Consider the following 18,133-nt stretch of genomic DNA (forward strand, 5'->3'; position numbering starts at 1 on the left):
GTGTGTGTGTGTGTGTGTGTGTGTGTGTGTGTGTGTGTGTGTGTGTGTGCGTCATGCTTAAACCACTGTGTGTGTTTAGGTTGAATTTATTCAGACATATTTTTTTTTTAGAAAATTGACTTTGATCTCAGGATCTCTGAATAAAAGAAACATATTATGTTAAAAAAGAAAAATAAATAATAATAAACTTGTTGGAATTATTAAACCACTGGGTCATCCTCACCTGTCCCGCTGGTCGTTGAGCTTTGCAGACCCCCGTTCCTGAGGAGAGACGGGGACTTCTGAATCCCAGATCCAACACCCATGACCCCCAGGCCCCTCTCTACTCCTCCTCCCCCCACACCGACGCCTAATCCACTGCTGGAGCCCAAGCCTGGCCAGCCCGAGAGCAAAGAGGACGTGGATGAGGAGGACGGGGAGGAGGCGGAGGTGTTGGCCGTAGAGGCGGTGGGGGGCAGGGTCAAGGAGGGGGCCGCCTCGGCGGGCTTCACATCCGTGGTGAAGCAGGGTCCGAATCTGTTTCTCCAGTTGCCCTTCTTCTTCTTTTTCACCCCGTCGTCTCCGGGGCCTCCTCCTGCCACCGAGGCCCCCATCACCAGGGCTGAGCTGGAGGGCTGGGGGCGTTTGTAGCCAGTGGGTCCGACCAGGCTCGTGGACTCACTCACTGTGAGACTGTGGGAATTCTCATAGAGCTTTCCTCCCACTGCCAGAGACAAAATAAACACAAATATATATATATAAATTTAGCTATAGCACCAACTCTGGGTTATTTATGTTGACGCTGTTTGCTGACACATAGATTAATATGTAATGTCCTAATTCAAATAAATACATTAAATGAATTGGTTCTTAATTATAATTATGTTGCTGTTGTAATTGAATTGTAATTCTGCAAAAATTGTCATTTATAATTCAATTACATGCAAACCTGTGGAACCATGTTAGAGTTCTATGACTTACACATACGTACAGTATATTTTAAAATTATTAAATTAAAATTGAAGAGAACTGACAAGTAGTGAAAAACAAAGTAATTTTATAATTTAAAAATAATTCAAATCAAGGGGTTCACCGACAGAAGAAAGCATTTAGACATCCACACCAAAAATATTAAAATCAATATTTTAATGGATTAGTTAGCCAAACAAGGTAATAATAGATAATATTTTTTTGTGTATTTTACAGCTAATTTAAGACATTGTTCAAACTGCCCCTTTATCATAACAGATGCTAACAGAAAGCTTAACACAATTAAGGTTAAGTTTTATTAGGTTATTTATTTTAGGCTAAGTAATTGTGAATAAGGAAGTAAGAACGTAATTGTAATTGACTTTAAGGGGGACAATAATAATTGCAATTGGGAAAAAAAACTGGTCAACGTAATCATAAATGAGTTGTAATTTAACATGGATAATTGGAGGCGTAACTGTAATTTAAAAATGTAAATGACCCCAACCCTGTAAATTACATGTTTTAAATAAATTAAAATCACAGATTGAAAAACAATGCAACATTATGTTGAGCGTTCCCCCTGTAATTAATGCACATACACTGAGTAATGTCGAATGAATTATTATCCATACTGATTTTTATTAATCATCACCTGCAGAAACTGTGCTGGCGGACATGAGAGAACCAAAGAGAGGCGTGGTTCCCTCTGAAGCTCCGCCGTCTGAGCTGGGCTTCACGAGGCAGCTGCTGAAAGACGGGGGAGAGGAAAAGGTTGTCCCACCCCCGGGACGCATCGAAGGATCGGAGAAACTGAGGAAGTCTGAGGAGGATTGAGCTGAGGGGGTTTTACTGGCGCTGGACAGCAGGAGGCCTGGAAGAATAAGGACAATAGAAGAAAGTCAGGGAACAAGTTAGAAATTATCAAAAAGTGAAGAAGCAACAGGGGAAAAAGTAGGGAAAAAAAGTCAGTTGCCAAAGTTTGCTCTAATCTTCTGTCATTTCTGTTACCATAGATAAGAAAAAATGAGTATTTTATCTGCTCTTGTGCTTGCTATCTGCTCCCAGCCTCAGCCCACCCTCATCATGTAGACCTCTCTTCTATCACAGGAAGAACCTTGAAAGCACACGAGTGAACAAATGCGCAGACGTACACACACCTGACGAGTGTCTCAAGGTTTTTATACCGTATACGAGACAGTGCAGTGAAACACAGACTCCATTCAGGTCTCGACCTCCCTGTATGCTCTTCTTGTGTGCGCCATTTTTTTTCCACCGAGTTTTAAGATTAGAGGAGCCGGAGGCGGGCAGAGAAAAAACAGCGTTATCTCGGCCACACAGTGAAGTCTGCTGTCAGGCCAAAATCCAGACGACACAGAACACACACAAGCTAAAAAATGATGTGTTAAGGTTTCACTTATTCAGGAAATTTACTTTGATCTCCTGACGTGATCGCTTTGATGTGTCCTTGACTTCTGCATAGTCATTCCAGCAAGTTCATTTTGTCTTTTTCTTTTAAATGAGATGTTAAGGCTTCATTTATTCAGACAACTTTTTCAGAAAATTTACTTTGATCCAATGATGTGTTTTGACTGTCACCTGCCAGCCTTCAAGGGCGTCTGCAAATCGCTTTGATGTTTTCTTGACTTATGCATTAATAATTCCAGCAAGTTATTTTTGTCTTCTTTTTTAATAATATGTTAAGGTTTAATTTATTGACACTTTTTTTTTTAAACAAAATTTACTTTGATCTCATGACATGTTTTGACTGTTAACTGTCAGTTTTCTTCAGAGACGTCTGCTGATCGCTTTGATGTTTCCTTGATTTCCATGTAATAATTTCAGCAAGTTATTTTTGTTTTCTATTTTTCTAAGGTTTCATTTAATTATACAACCTTTTTTTCAGGAAATTCATTTTGATCTCCTGACATGATTCGACTGTCAACTGCCAGTCTTCTTCAGAGGCAGACAGTTTGGAGTTGCTGTTAAATAATTGGTGCTTTGACTCTATTTTTGTAACAGAATAATTTGATTTCAAATGTGTAAATGTGCATGCAGGAATATGTGCAATCAACAAATTCACCTTGATGAAAAGGCCCTGCAGAAGCAGAGGCAGGCGTTGATGAGGTAACCATGGTAACCACAGCCGAGGGCAGGGGTTTCCCTGAGGAAGTGAGAGACTTGCGGCCTGGCCTCTGGCCCCCCACCGCATGAGCTGCCCCGCTGTTCTTCCTGGTCTTAACGTCTGACGCCACAGCAACGACCACCGCCTTCCCTGGGTCGACGCCCAGGACGTCCTTGGAGCCGCCGGCGGAATGAGAGGACGACACCTCCTGGAAGTTTGCATTGGTGAATCGTGCCGTGCCGTCGTCCAGTCGCTTCTGAGAGGACGTCGGCAAGGAGGGGACCCCTCCCCCTGAGTTACTGCTGGTGTAATTCTAGAAATAAAAAAAGAAAAATAAATATAAGGAATAATAAGTAAAAACTAAATAAATCTAAACTACATATTGGAAGAAAGCTACAAAAGCATTATTGCAAGATGAAGAATATTAGGTTTTCAGACAAAGAATTGGAAATGTAACAATGTTACAAAAACATTTAGCCAGTTCAGTATGGAGAACCTGAACAGATGGGGAAGATTTTCTCACTTTTTCTGGGACCATGATGTTAGGAATGATGAGTGAGGGGGTCATTTCCATGGAAGCTTTCTTGTGTCTGGGTCTGTGTCTGTCCCGCTCCTTGTGTTTCTGATCATGGACCCAAAACAAGAAAAAAGAAGCAAAGTGAGTAAAGGTTTAGTTAGTAGAGAAAGTAAACAGGAACACAAAATAGTATAGAACCTTTAGTGGTTATAGTCATTAGAAACACGGAGAAAAGTAGAAATAAACATACAATTAACTAAGGCTGTGTTTGAAATGGCATATTCTGTACTATGCACTAGAAACTCAATGAGTATATACTTTCTACTAAATACTATAAGTATGGTTATGATGATGAGCCTTCCCACTGAAGTATACTTCCAAATTTCCCAAGATGCATTTGGAATCTACGATTACAAAAACATGAAAAACACTGAGGCTAAATATCTCTGTTGATTCTCCACCTTTGAAAACATTTTAAGTGAGAAAGTGACCAAGTAGAATATCATTTGATCCAAAAAAAGAGCCTTATTTACAAAAGCATTAAAATAAAACTAATAGAAGACAAGAAGAGATGCTATTATTTTGAAAAGGGGATGTTTGATTTTTTTAGTTTGAAGCCAGTCCCAGTACGATTTTACATTCTGCTCACAATGCATCATGGGGACGGTTGAGTGTTAGTGTGCATACTTGTCCAGATACAGTAAATATCTAGGTATTTCTCAAGTATTCAATCATTTCATACTATCTAATGTGAAAGCACTACATTCTAATTTTGCGTCAAACTTGGTATGATGAGTACATTAGTATGACATTTCGAACAAAGCCTTAGTTACTCCTAATTATAATCACACAAATGCTAAAGAGTGTGAGTGTGTGTGTGTAGACATTTAAACAAGTCTATATGATATGAAAGCCTGGAAATCCACAAGAAAACAAAGAGTGATAGAGGCGAGAAAACAGGATGGAAGCAAACCAACGCTGAGTGCATCTAAGTGTCTCGTGCTTTCATGCGCGAGGTCTTGTAATTCCATCTAATCAAACAATTTCTTGGACCATCACAGCTCAATTTACACCCTTGCCGACACACAAACGCGACACTATTCTCCTGTCACACCCCTGAGGTAGCAACCGAGTGCCAGCACATTTACACCTCGCGTGTGCACCCCGACACCTCCCCGTGCACATGCATGTAAGTCACACACTTAAAGATCTACAGTGAAAATATGCAGTGATGCTTAGAGACGACACGGCCCCTCTTCCTTTAGTCTCCTCGGCGTTTTGTTAGGGGCCCCCGTCGCACGTGAACTTGTGGCAGTTTAGCCAGACTTCCTCTGAGCGTGGCAGTTAACAGACGCCACCGCCTGAACCAGGAGATAGCAGCACATCTGTGACTTCCCTCTTTGAAGGATTCCTCCTCTTTTTTTTTTTAACAAATATGGCCTAAAACCTTTGAAATGTACTTATTAGAAGATCTATGCCTAACAACATGCATTAGTTCTTTTGGATGAGAGACCTTCAACAGCCTGTGATTTATTCGCCAACTTCAGCCATCAGAGCGTGTCAGCGCACTGTTTCTGTGAATGTAAAGGTCCCTTAGGAGAGCTCTTCTTCTCTACTTCTTTGTCTTTCGGTCACAGATTTTGTCCGGTCACAACTGTTTTTATTTTCTTTCGGTCAACAAAAGAGGGTTACATCAACATCTTTAACTTTTCCTGATTATTTAGAGCATATGTGTCAAACTCAAGGCCCGTGGGCCAAATCCGGCCCTTAGAGCATCAAATTCGGCTCGCTTGAAGAAGTTAAATAATTAAAAAAACATTAAATATTTTGTAAATTACCAACTAATTCAGTTCTAGCTATCTCAAATTCAATTTAAATCCACAATATTTGCAGGCTCAGTTTTCAAGTTGCTATATCACATGTTCACAATCTCAAATTATTACAAGAAATTTCCCCAAATTCATAGAATTTTAAAGTGAAGATCTTGCAGGGACTGATATACTTAAATACTTAATCATTCATACGTGGAAGTTCATTAATGTTGAATCTGTTCTTTATCCCACCTAAACTCTGTGGCCCACTTAAGATCAAACTGGTCCTGAACTAAAATGAGTTTGACACCCCTGATTTAAACCAACCAAAAACAGCAAAAACAACCACAGGCTCTAAAACGGCTCTAAAGTAGTTTATTTTTTAAAGTTAATAAAAATGAATATTTAGGCCACATTTGTAAAACTAGTGGAGGTTCTGATGCTAAATGAAACATTTCACTTGAGCTGCACTCTACAGCTTTATTACTTATATCTTTAAAATAGAGTTTTGTAAATTTAAGTTAAGTAATTTCTTTCTTGAGCTCCTAATCATTAATAGTGGTTATATTTGAAACGTCATCCTTCATAGTTGGATGATCATGTAGCGTTCAAATATTATGCAAAAAAACTGCACAGATTTTCTTTTTTAGTTTAATCCACATGTTATTTTCCGTGAATTGCTTAAATTTTCAAATCTGCATTATCTGATGAACCTGATGTAGTTGCACCTCTTAGATCAGCAAAAAAGATGACTATGAATTTGTTTGGTCGGCACAATGAAGGTTTAAGAAAGTAAAAACAAAAAAAACTCAGTTAAATATTTAAAAAACATTAACAAAGGCTAACACCTACAACAAAAATATTTCACCACAAGTTTAAAACAGCCCCCACCCCCTCCACTAATAAGGGAAACCAAGCAGAGAGGGAGAGTGACAGAGCACTGACTTCTCAGGGATTCCCTTGTTGTTTTTCATCAACATTCCAGAGGTAGGTGTTGATGGACAGAAACTGAGCCGCGAGGGTCGGATAACACACACTCGCACACGGACACAGAGCGCTGGGCGTGGGAAACACAACAGACACACAATGTAACCCTGACACACACTTATCAATCAGGTCAATTGATTATACAGGCCGAGACAAAGCCTTTCAGCATGTTCTCTCCTCTCTCTTTCTGTTTAGCTGACCGTTAGCTGCCTGATCATTTGACATGTCCGAGTGCTCTTTGAGGCAGCGTGGGGTTAGCATGACCAGCGGCTGACAATAATGATGATGATGGCTATTCATTAAAGGTCTGAACTATGAGCTGTTGAGAAGTGGGCTGAGATCTCTTCTGTCTATGTCACATTTTCATCTTCTAAAAAGGAAAATTCTCTCACAACTAGGGGTGAGCATTGCCATCAATCTGACGATACAATTCATGATTTGTCACAATACGACATACAATATTTTCTACTGTAATGTGTGCACTTGTATTTAATCTTTTTTTAATTAACAGTCTTTTACTTAATTATGTATGATTCTTTCTTTCTGTTAGTGTTTATTCTTTTCATTTGCAATATTTCTTTATGTCTTTAACATAAGTAATTTCCCCCTGGGATAAATAAAGTACTTCTGATTCTGAAACTGTCAAATTATATATATATATATACACCACATACATCGATAAAAGTGTCCAGTATGTTTTATGAAAATAAAGTTCACTGACACCTAGTGACCGGGCGTTTACTTGCTATGCATATGTTAGCGCAATTAAATGTTTTATTTAATTGCAATTTTAAAAATTTATTTGGATCTATACCATAATTGCGGTGTGAAATCATTTACATTTTTTTTTTTTTTTTACACCCATAGCCTCAAGTGAACCAAACCAGAGAAACACAGTTTCATTGTGCTTTATCAACACTTGCACGTGTAAACGACTGTACATTCATTTCTTATGGTATAATTCGTGCAGTTATGGATATTTGAAAAGGAACTCAGTGTTATTTGTTAAAAGAAAAATGCTCATTTGCATGTGGTCCATTTCTTACCAATAATTCTGCTCATTTGCAAAAGAAAATTCCTGGGAGAACAGGAAATAAGAAGTAAAACCCCTTGTTTTAGATATCGGAAAATCACTGCTTTGCTTTCAAGTAGAGAATTACATTGATTATTCTCAATGCAAGCACAATTGTATAAAATTCTTGTTTTACTGCTTTATAAAAGTGGTTGGAATAATCTGTTTTGGTCCATTTGATGGCATCTGGGGTTCAATGTTCCCCCTCAGGTAAAATTAGTTCATCAATATTTCACGATTTATATTTTAATGTAGTTTTCATTTTTTAAACCAAAAATAGTTTCGCAGGGTGAATTGGATGCTCTGGTGGGCCGCCGGGCATTGAGTTTGACACCCAAGAAATATACCATATATCAGGTATTAAATATTTTTCACATGCATGCAGGAGATCAACTAATATAGTAACAACTCTAATATCACTAAAAACATCCAGAGATATACCATTTTCTTGTGTTGTTAATCGCATAAAATTGTTTTATTATGATGGAAAGGAAGCGTTATCTGTCAGTAATTTAACACAATGGACCTCAGGATGTCAAGGCGGGGGGGTGGGGGGGATGCAGACTGAAGAGGTGATGAGGAGAGAAGAGAAACGACTGGCAGAAAGGAAGGAAGGAACAGGAAGTAAAGAGGAAAAATAATCCAGGCCCTGGCAGGAATTCCCCCTGTGCCGTTTCCTGCAGGATTTCTGACCCACCATTGTGTGTCTGGGTTTGTGCGTGGATGTGTGTGTGCGTGGATGTGTGTGTTTCCTGCAGGTCTTTTTCTCAACTGCCGGTGTGGGGGATCTTTAAGCCCCTGCTGCAGGTCGACTGCGGGGTCTAGCGCTAGGGTGGGCAAAACATCTGAGCCTAAACAAATCACAAATGCATGTGCAGAGGACACACAGAAACCCACACAAATCTGGACCTACTGATCTCTGACCCTGGGAGGGGGATCAGGGGAGTGTGTGTGTGTGTGTGTGTGTGTGTGTGTGTGTGTGTGTGTAAGGGGGGGTTACCCAAATGCTAATCAGGCACTATTAACAAAAGCCACTAAGACAACACACACGCACACACACACAAATGCCACTTCCAATATAGTGCAATTAATAATTATGAAGATATTCAGTGAATTTAAAGATCTGTTTGTTTTCCCCTAAATGTATTATTATTTTCATAACTACTGTTGTTATGAATATCTTGAATTCCTTTTTGTATTGTTTGTTTTTTTCATCTTATCTTTGGTTCTCTTTATTCAAAGACATTAAGCTCCCATAAGTATCAATAGGTGTTAATAAGGAAGTTATTTCTCTTTAATTTCTTTCACATTGTTTAACTTTTTAATATTTCACAATGATTGTTATAATGTGAATGCTGAAAAGTGGTGGATCTGGCATTCTTCAATAAAAAATAAAAAATTTAAAATTAAGCAAAAATGTAATAAATTAATATAAAAAAATAAATAAAACAATGAAAATAATTGCGTTTCCTCGATGGCTTGTTATTCTTGCATGTTAGCAATCTTTAAATTTATTCTTTTAATAGTTTAAATTAGAAGTAGTACTAGCAATACAATTATTATATGTCATGTTTTATTTTAGCAGCAGAAACTCAACAGAGGGGAAAAAACTGTATTTTTATTGTGAAATAAAATCATTAAATTTTCTTAACCACAATAGGTCAATTCTTTTTCTGCAACTACACCAAACTTGCCAAGTTTTAACCTATTTTCATCACTTTTTCTTGCTATTTTTTTGCTGCTTTAAATGCATTTAGCTACATTACTCCCATTTCTTCCACTTTTTCATCAAATTTCAATGCCTTTTCTGCACATTTTTTACACTTTCAGCACTTTTAACCATTTCCACCACTTTTCCCACCTGATTTCTATCCACAGAAGACAGGAAATTGGATAATCTACTCAAGCATTTGCATCTTGACCAAAAGCATGGCACAACAATAACTGCTAGTTTCTTAGCTCTGTGTGGTAGACACACACACACGCAAGCACATACCTTTACCAACAGAACAAATTAAGTTCCTGCATTAATTTCCAATCTAAAATGTACTTTTTCATCTAAAAACAACTCCATTCTTATTAAATCACAACAGACCAATACTACATGAGCAGTTTGGGAAGAATTAAGTTATACATGGTTGATTTTCCAGATAAAAACAATGAAGATAAAAAATGAATGCATTTGCACTATTATGAGGAATCAATGACAGTAAATTAGAAAAAGGGACAGTCAAACTGTTACACTATGCTTCTTTTGACCTAAATATCAACCCAACAATGAAACTCCAGTTGAATCCTGCATATATATATATATATATATATATATATATATGTTGCTGTGGGGTGAAATAATCGGAGGGTCACATTCCCTCTGAATACATGGAACAGATGAGTTTACACCTGCTATAAATTCTGATTTAATACGGCCTGTGATTACAAGCTCAGATAACAGTCATGGCTTATTAGGTCACACTAATGTAGTGTTCATTAAAGAGCTGGATCACTGGTGATCACTGGTGATTACTGGTGAGCTGCAGTCACGCCAGATTTAAACCACTGCAGCTGCATCTGTGAAATATTCATATTTCATTTAAGGGATTATTCATGTGGCAATCTTTTTTTCAGATAAACGGCAGGGCTGATTGATAACGGGGAAGTCTGACATTGAACTAATATAACTTGTTTTAGCAACGATTTGACTGGATTTACGATTTGTTGTTGCTGATTCGATTCAAGGAGTTATGGTCATGTTTACTGTTAGAAACGTTAGCACGCCATAAAAGAAAAATCTATATAACTCATATACAATGTTCAAACTGCCTCATAGCTGATACACATGATGACTGTTCATCCTTAAACAAGACTGAATGTGAAAATTACCTATCGTGCTTTGCAGTCTCAGAGGGCGCCACTTTTAGTGGAGTTCGACGCTAACAGCTCTAGCGGAAAGACGGTATGTCGTGTTGACCTCAAAATACTGTTGAATGACCGTAGACAGATGGGAGCAGGTCACTGATGAAGAAAAAACAGCTTGTGATCAGTGGGAGGGGCCTATATTGTCACCGCTAAATCCTTCGCCATCACATTGTAAATGCTGCACCTTGGCTATTTTTCAATGGATTTGCATCAAATTCACTGAGAGTGAGCAGACTCTGACCCTGAATCCCCAACATTGCGATACGCAACCTTGAGTTACTGACCCAGGCCACTTCAGACCGCTTGAGGCTTTAATTTGTTTTGTTTTTTTCATCTTGTGGGGCTTTAAGCTGATTTAAAGCCCATATCTTCCCACAATATCATTCAGAATGCCGATTTTCCCCGAGTTCGGACCAACCCTCAAGCTGCGATTAATGGAATTTGCCCTATTTCTCTATATTTGCATGTTGCTCCACAGCGTGAGAGTGTAACAATGTTTCTGGTGCATTCACAGTCGTGGGTGAGAGGCACAGAGAGGGTAAGATCTGAGGGCTCTCTTACCTTCATGTCCTTGTCTGGGGGTCTATCCAAACACTGAGAGGAAGAGTCACTTAAGCTTTGAGACCTACTACCACGGCCCCTGCTCCTTCGCTAAAAGGTAAAAAGGAACTCCAGGTTACTGGATGAAGTTCATAAAAAAATGCTAATATGTTGACCCCAAAAAAAAAAAAAAAAAAAAAAAAAAAAAGAATCCTCTGCTATCAAAACGAAATAAACCTAAAAACAACAAACTTTAAAAAAAAAAAATGACTGATTGAACTTAGGATAAGTTTTAAAAAAAATAAAATAAAATAAGTTTGAAAGAGTGGTGACATAAAAAGGCAGGAAAGTGATCAGAGTGCTGTGGTGAACTACAGTAATCATGTTTTCTTTTTTCTTTAAACGATTAAAACCCATCCACTGCCCAAACACACACACATTCATCATTAAATTCAACATCCTACAATGTAGAGTTTATGGCTTTTTATCTCAGCAACCCTTTCCAACAGGAAATGAACAGGCCTTTTAATTCCTCGCCTCAATTTTAGGACTCTATAAGAAAAACATTCATACCAAGGCACTAAACGTTCAAATCCACATCACAAGTCACATAAAAACATAGTATGTAGAGCTCAAGGCAAAAAGTTCAAATTAAAGCTGCAGTAAATGATTCTTAAGAGAAATTGCACGTTTACAGTCTTTATGCTTTTGAATAATTTTCCATAACTAACAGATTTAAGTGACACAAAAGGCATTTTAAGCTTTAGTTTAATTCTAACTTAATTCCTCTGTCATTTGTAAATTTGTTGTTTTTCTTTCTTTCTGCTGCTGTTGTTATTTTTCTAATTATGTATGTTTACATTTTTTGCACTATTATCCCTATGTTAGTATTTATATTCATTTTTGTTCTGACTCTCTGCTCTTCTACTGTATATACTGTGTTGCTGCAAATGTGAATTTCCCCTCTGGAGAATAATAAAGGTGCATTCTATTATAACTCCTTGTTTTTCTATGGGTTTTTTGCACATGTACACCCCAGTGTTTCCTGTGGGAAACACTGCATCAACTCATCGTTTCAGGCATTGCTCAAATGCCATTTTTTAGACAGAAATCCCATTGTTGTAACTAACATACATATATATACATTTATATACATACATATACATACATACATATATATATATACATACATATATATATATACATACAAGTAGGAGTAACGTCAAACTCTTCAGTGGACAGCAGGTGACAGGAACCCCTCGAGCAACTTTCCTGAATTACTCGGACAAAAAATACAACCAAATGTGCCGTTTGATGCACATAATTACAGAACAGAGGAAACACACAAAACAGAAACCTGTAATTAATAAATGACACTATATTCAGGGTTCCCACGCTGTTTTCACAATTATTTTTATAAACCTTTTCAAAATATTTCTGAAGCATCAAGATCTTTTTTAGCGTACGCCGGCTGAAGTATGCAGCATGTTCACTTTGAGATAACGCTTAACATCTTTGGGGTTGAACATATTGTAAACATTAAAATAAAATAGGCTATATATCAAAAACTTTTCCAAAACAGTTCAAATATTTCATGACTTTTCAAGACTGGAAAATCGTTTTTTTCAAATTCCATAACTTTTCCAGGAATTTCATGACCGTGGAGACCCTGTGTAATTAATAAATGACTCACTATATTAGATGCAACAATAAGAAGAATCTGGTAAAACCTTGCTACACGTTTCTAACAGGACTTAAACATTCATCAAGTGACATTTCTTAAAGCTGAGCACATTGCTTTTCCTCTACATCGATTCCTCATGTGCTTTGCTGACATCATCACAGCCCCTACTTTATAATGACATTATACACTAGTAGCATCCAACGTGATACCATGCTCCATCAATGTACCAGCATCAGCATCACTCACATGTGCTAACTGTGCGTCTGTGTGTGACGAGCAGAGTCGGCTGTGTATCTTGAACAAAAAAATCTAATTTTTCCTAATCAGACAAACCAAAAATCTAATAAAAATACCCATAAAACTTGAAAAGCTGCATCTTTGTTGCTGGAACACCTTTGATAAAGACACTGTTAAATTTTCAACAAAAATAAAGTATGTAAAAAGCCACAGAATAAAATATTAATCTGCAAAATCTTTTAACAATTCCTAAAGATGAAGCTTTGATTTGTTCCAAGTGTCATACGTAAATCAATTATGTGTAAACCTCCAATAAATCTCCAAAGGTTTATTTTTAGATGAGTTTGAAAAAAACGTATGGACGATTACTAAAGTGTGATTGGCGCTGCTTGTTTCTGCAGTGGACGTCCACCAGCACCTCAGCCCACTGTGACCTGTCCAGCTTCAGGACAGAGTGAAATGTGAGGAACAGAGATGATACAGTAGAATAAGAAAACATCAAATAAAGAAGACATTGTGTTGGGTTTTTTTTTTTTCTTACAAAAATGTGTGTATGAGTATGAGTGGCAGGATGGATTCATTGTTCCAGTGAATACAGCTGCTAGGAAAGGGCCAAGAGGAGGGAATAGGAGAAGAGAAGATGGAAAAGACAATGAGAAAGATATGGATGGTGACGTAGAGGAAGTGACATGAAATAATGGGAGATCACCTCTGCTCACAGAATGATATAAATAGTTTGGGCTATAATTAGTGGGTCAGCACTCTGTCTGTATTTAGTAGAACAAAAGAAAAGTCTGCGCCAACAAAGACACAAATATAATGTACTGTAATTAGTCATGCAGCTACACGTTTATTTACTACATATTCCTAGTAAATAAACGTTAAACAGAAACACAAATGCATTCACACTGTCTAGACATGCACAACAATCACTAAAGTATTGGCACCTAGAGCTGGGCAATATATCATAATTCAAGATATATCAGGTTTTCCATTTTAGCAATATAGAAAATAACAATATTGCCTATATCAAGATACATCTGTATTTTTGGAACTTGTTTTTATTTAAACATTGACAATCACATTCTACAGTCAAACAGTGTTCTTCATCATTTTTCCATATTTCGGAGATATATATTTCATAGCTTATTTTGTATTAAAATACTCGTTTTAGGAGTCGCTGCTTTTGTTGCTTTTCAGAAGAGCATGAAAAACACAGGTAGATGTGAGTGTGTTCTAATCCAGACCTTCCCCTAAACAACACACAACAGAACTCACTCACACGTGCTGTCCCTTAGAGGAGAAAAAGGCAAAACTGGCACATACTGTGCAGCTGTTTGTTAATAAATGTGCCTGTGTGGCATTTTGCATCAGCAAATTTTACTCAAAATTGTCTTTCTGGGAAGACTTTATTGAGTTAAAAATATTGAGATTAATATCGTATATCGCCATTCTGAGAAAAAAATCAAAATATGAGTTTTTGTCCATATTGCCCAGCCCTATTGGCACCCCTGCAATCTTTCCAGAAATTACAAAATTTCTCCCAGAAATTATTGCAATTGCAAATGTTTTTGGTATACATGTGCTTATTTCCTTCATTTGCATTGAAAAAAAAACAGAAAAAAGCCAAAATGTACATAATTTTACTCAAAATGTAAAAAAAAAAAAAAATGGACTGGACAAAATTGTTGGCACTCTTTTAAAACTGTGTGTAAATCATTTATACATTTTATTTCAAGTGTGTGATGGTCAATTAAACTCACCAGTGGCAAGTAACAGGTGCTGGAAATATAGAATATAATCTGAAGCCAGTTATATTGTATAAAAGTTAACTCGACCTTTGTGTGTGCGTGTGTGTGTGTGCGTTACACCAAGCGTGGAGAAGAAAAAGAAAAGCTGACAAAGGTCTGAGGACTTAAGAAGCAATATTATGGAAAAATATGAACAATCTCAAGGTTAGAAGATCATCTCCAGAGATCTTCATGTTATTTTGTCCACTATGTGTAATATCATCAAGAAGCTTATAAACCATAGGGCTGGGCAATATTGACCAAACCTCATATCTCAATCATTTTAATTAAAATAAAGTCTGACCAGAAAGACAATTCAGAATGAAATTTGCTGATGAAAAATGCCACACAGGCACATTTATTATCAAACAGTTGCACAAAATGTGCCACTTTTGGCTTTTTCTCTTAAAAGGGACAGCACGTGTCAGTGAGTTCTGTAGCGTGGCTTGTTTAGATAAAGGTCTATGTTAGGACACACTCAGTGATCATCTAACTGAGCTTTTCATGTTCTGAGAAGTATAGAAAACAGCGACTCCTAAAACAAGTATTTTAATACATAATCTATATCTCAAAAAAATGGAAAAAAAATTGTAAATAAGGACACTGACTGTACAATATGAACAATATTAAATACTTGTATGATGTGATTTGTACTGTGTGATTGTATAAATTTCCCTAGACGGAGATGGAAGAGAAAAAATGACGTTTTAAAAGAGTGTCAACAATTTAGTCCGGCCCATGTTTTTAATTTTGAGTAAAATTATGTAAATTTTGGCTTTTTTCTTCTACTTTTTTGTGTTTTTTTCAATGCACATAAAGGAAATAGACACGTGTATACCAAAAACTTTTGTAATTGCATCTATTACTGAGGGAAATGCTGTAACTTCTGGAAACATTCCAAGGGGTGCCAATACTTTTGTCCATCACTGTACATGATTACAGACATGCTGAGTCTACGACACTAAATAAAAGGACACTCACCAATTTGCTGTGATGATATTTGCAGTATCCACAGTATTTCACGTTGTCTGCGTCCGAGCCTTGTTCCTCACACAGCAGCCCTGCAAACTGGGCACTGGTGTCATAAAGAGGGGTAAAACAAGGCATATTATAAACAAAAGAACTGTAAACAAACTACAAGCAATAACAGAATCAACTCATATTCAGCAAAATGGACATTAAAAAGTAGAAGATACTCATTACACTGAAAGTTTCAGACTACAGGAATTTGCAACAGCTTAATTATCAATGGCACTTTAGCTTAACAGTGTGTCCAATCTCCCAGTCCCCCACGTTAACTGAACAGCTGCAGAAACAATATCCGCCTTTGTCCCGTTGGGTTAATGTGACGTGAACTTGTCTCACCATGTGACATGGAAGGCCTGTCTGCAGCCATGTTTGTTGCAGGTCATGCAGGCTCCCGTAGCCGCTTTGCTTTCTCTGCCCTGGTCCTCGCAGATATAACACGTCTGCACATGCACAGATAGCATGTTAGCGTCACTTTCAGTTCAAAGAAAAAGAGTTCCACTGACTGGGTAACCCATTAGGAACACCAAGACAAGACAGGCAGCTATTAATCAATAAGCAAGAGCAAATCAGACATTTTCTTCTACTTTCTGCTTATTATTAAGGATACAGTGGTTGTACAGAAATATAACTTCTGTCACTAAGTACTCATCAAACTGCTTCATTATTGTCACCATAATAACAAGGATTTGACTGCTTCATTTAGCGCATATTTAAATACTTCTAAATAAACAATACAAGGCTTTCTCAATAAAAAGGATCAATATGAGGCTTCCGTACCCTACCTTGTTATAGCGGTCATGTGGCACAGACTGGAGCACTATGGGCTCCATCGTGGAAACATTAGCAAACTCCACTTCAGGTATGTAGAGGGCACAAACCACATGAGCCCAACCTGTGCAAGGACACAGAGAGAGGAATCACGAGTCATCTGGAAACATATCTTAGTTTGTAATATAAAGATCATGAAAAGCTGATGTTTGTCATCTACACGCCAATGAAAATAGTTTCCAGAGCGTGTCACCCAAGAACCAATGCATGTATGTGACTAATCATTAGTGAAGTGAACAGTCTTATGACGCGTTCACACCAAAAACGTCGAAAGCAGCAGGTTTACATTCATAATACATGGTGGACGCGCTTCTAGGGAGCGTCAGAGGGAATTTTGAGGGGCAGGCATGTCCACCAGATAGGATGTACTGTATAGCAGATATTTTTGTATATTCTGAGGGAGTAGGTGGAGCTGTTTCCTATGTGATGTAGTTCCTGAGATGGAAGCTGAAAATGGAAGAAAAATAAGGACGTGCGGAAATCGACACAAACCCCTCTCACTAAATTGACCAATATCTCAAAAAACATTCATCTGATCAAACCAACAATGTTCAGTGTCTATTGAATGATCACGGAACAATTGGTAACAATTTCAAAATTTTTTGAGACCAGAGTGTGTTGGATGTCCTGAAAGTTTGTTGAAATGACCCAGTTATATTCACCTTGTACTAAAAAAAAAAAGTTTAATTTAAACTTGAACTGCTTCACCATTTATTGAATTTGTTAATTAGGAGGTAGTTGAACTAAAAACTAATCTATTGAGGTGTGATGCACGCACACACACGCACACACACACACAGCTGGTGTCAGCAGTGGACTGACAGCAGGCCGTGGTGGAGCGGCTGCAGGATTGACGATGAGCTGAGGAGGAGCTGGAGGAGGTGAACATGAGGTCAAATGGAGGTGGGAGTCTCCCGCCACACTGGAGGTGTCTGTTTTTCCCCCCATGGCGGAAACAAAAACAGGCTTAAACTTACAGTTGAACCCCTGACCTGCCTTTGACCTAGTGTGGAGGACAGAGGGCGGAGCGGGGGTGTAAAATGGGTGCTTGTTGTTGTTTTGAAGTCCCTCCAAGAATCTGGAAGACGCCTATAAAACAGGACCATAAAAGTCGCAGGACGTTCCTCCTCAAACGCAGCGCTCACATGTTCAGAGCACAAAAAAAACAAAAGACACCGCCTTCACTTTGCTTTCTACAGCCAAGCTTCAAACGTTCTAAATTAGGAGGTCAGTAAAGGAAGGACGAAGCTGTTAGTAGTCAATAATGATCAATGACACTCTCTCGTGCACGTCTTAACTCTAACCTCGTAGTTGACCCTATTCTATCCCATCATCTATCCTCCTGTGCTTTGACATTACATTTCATGACTAAGCAATTCAGCAAAGATTATGACGGGATCCAAACTTTGTGACCGTGCATTTTAATTCAAGACCTTATCATAGTTGTAAGAGTTTTATTATTATATGAGTTTTCTACTTTGCCATTTTTTTAATGTTGTGATGGAAAAAAATAACTATTATTGACACGTATTGACATTGATCAGGGATTATTTTTGTATATGCATAGTGTCTCTTCAGAAAAACTACTTTTGTGTGATTTTATGACCAAGTTCTATTTAATTAAGGGAAGGATTTTGTAAGAATTGTGA

General features: G+C 37.7%; 1 protein-coding gene across 1 annotated transcript in view; it reads right to left on the reverse strand.

The window, feature by feature from the left end:
* Positions 1 to 18,133, reverse strand: part of mllt10 (MLLT10 histone lysine methyltransferase DOT1L cofactor) — a 57,511-nt gene that overhangs the window by 29,827 nt on the left and 9,551 nt on the right. The window contains 8 exon segments of the mRNA XM_028434541.1: positions 224 to 703; positions 1,604 to 1,822; positions 3,032 to 3,386; positions 3,597 to 3,695; positions 10,938 to 11,027; positions 15,609 to 15,702; positions 15,993 to 16,096; positions 16,439 to 16,548. Of these exon segments, the coding sequence (XP_028290342.1) occupies positions 224 to 703; positions 1,604 to 1,822; positions 3,032 to 3,386; positions 3,597 to 3,695; positions 10,938 to 11,027; positions 15,609 to 15,702; positions 15,993 to 16,096; positions 16,439 to 16,548 (1,551 nt within the window).

Source organism: Gouania willdenowi, chromosome 20, assembly GCF_900634775.1.
Source record: "Gouania willdenowi chromosome 20, fGouWil2.1, whole genome shotgun sequence".
Taxonomy (NCBI): Eukaryota; Metazoa; Chordata; class Actinopteri; order Blenniiformes; family Gobiesocidae; genus Gouania; species Gouania willdenowi.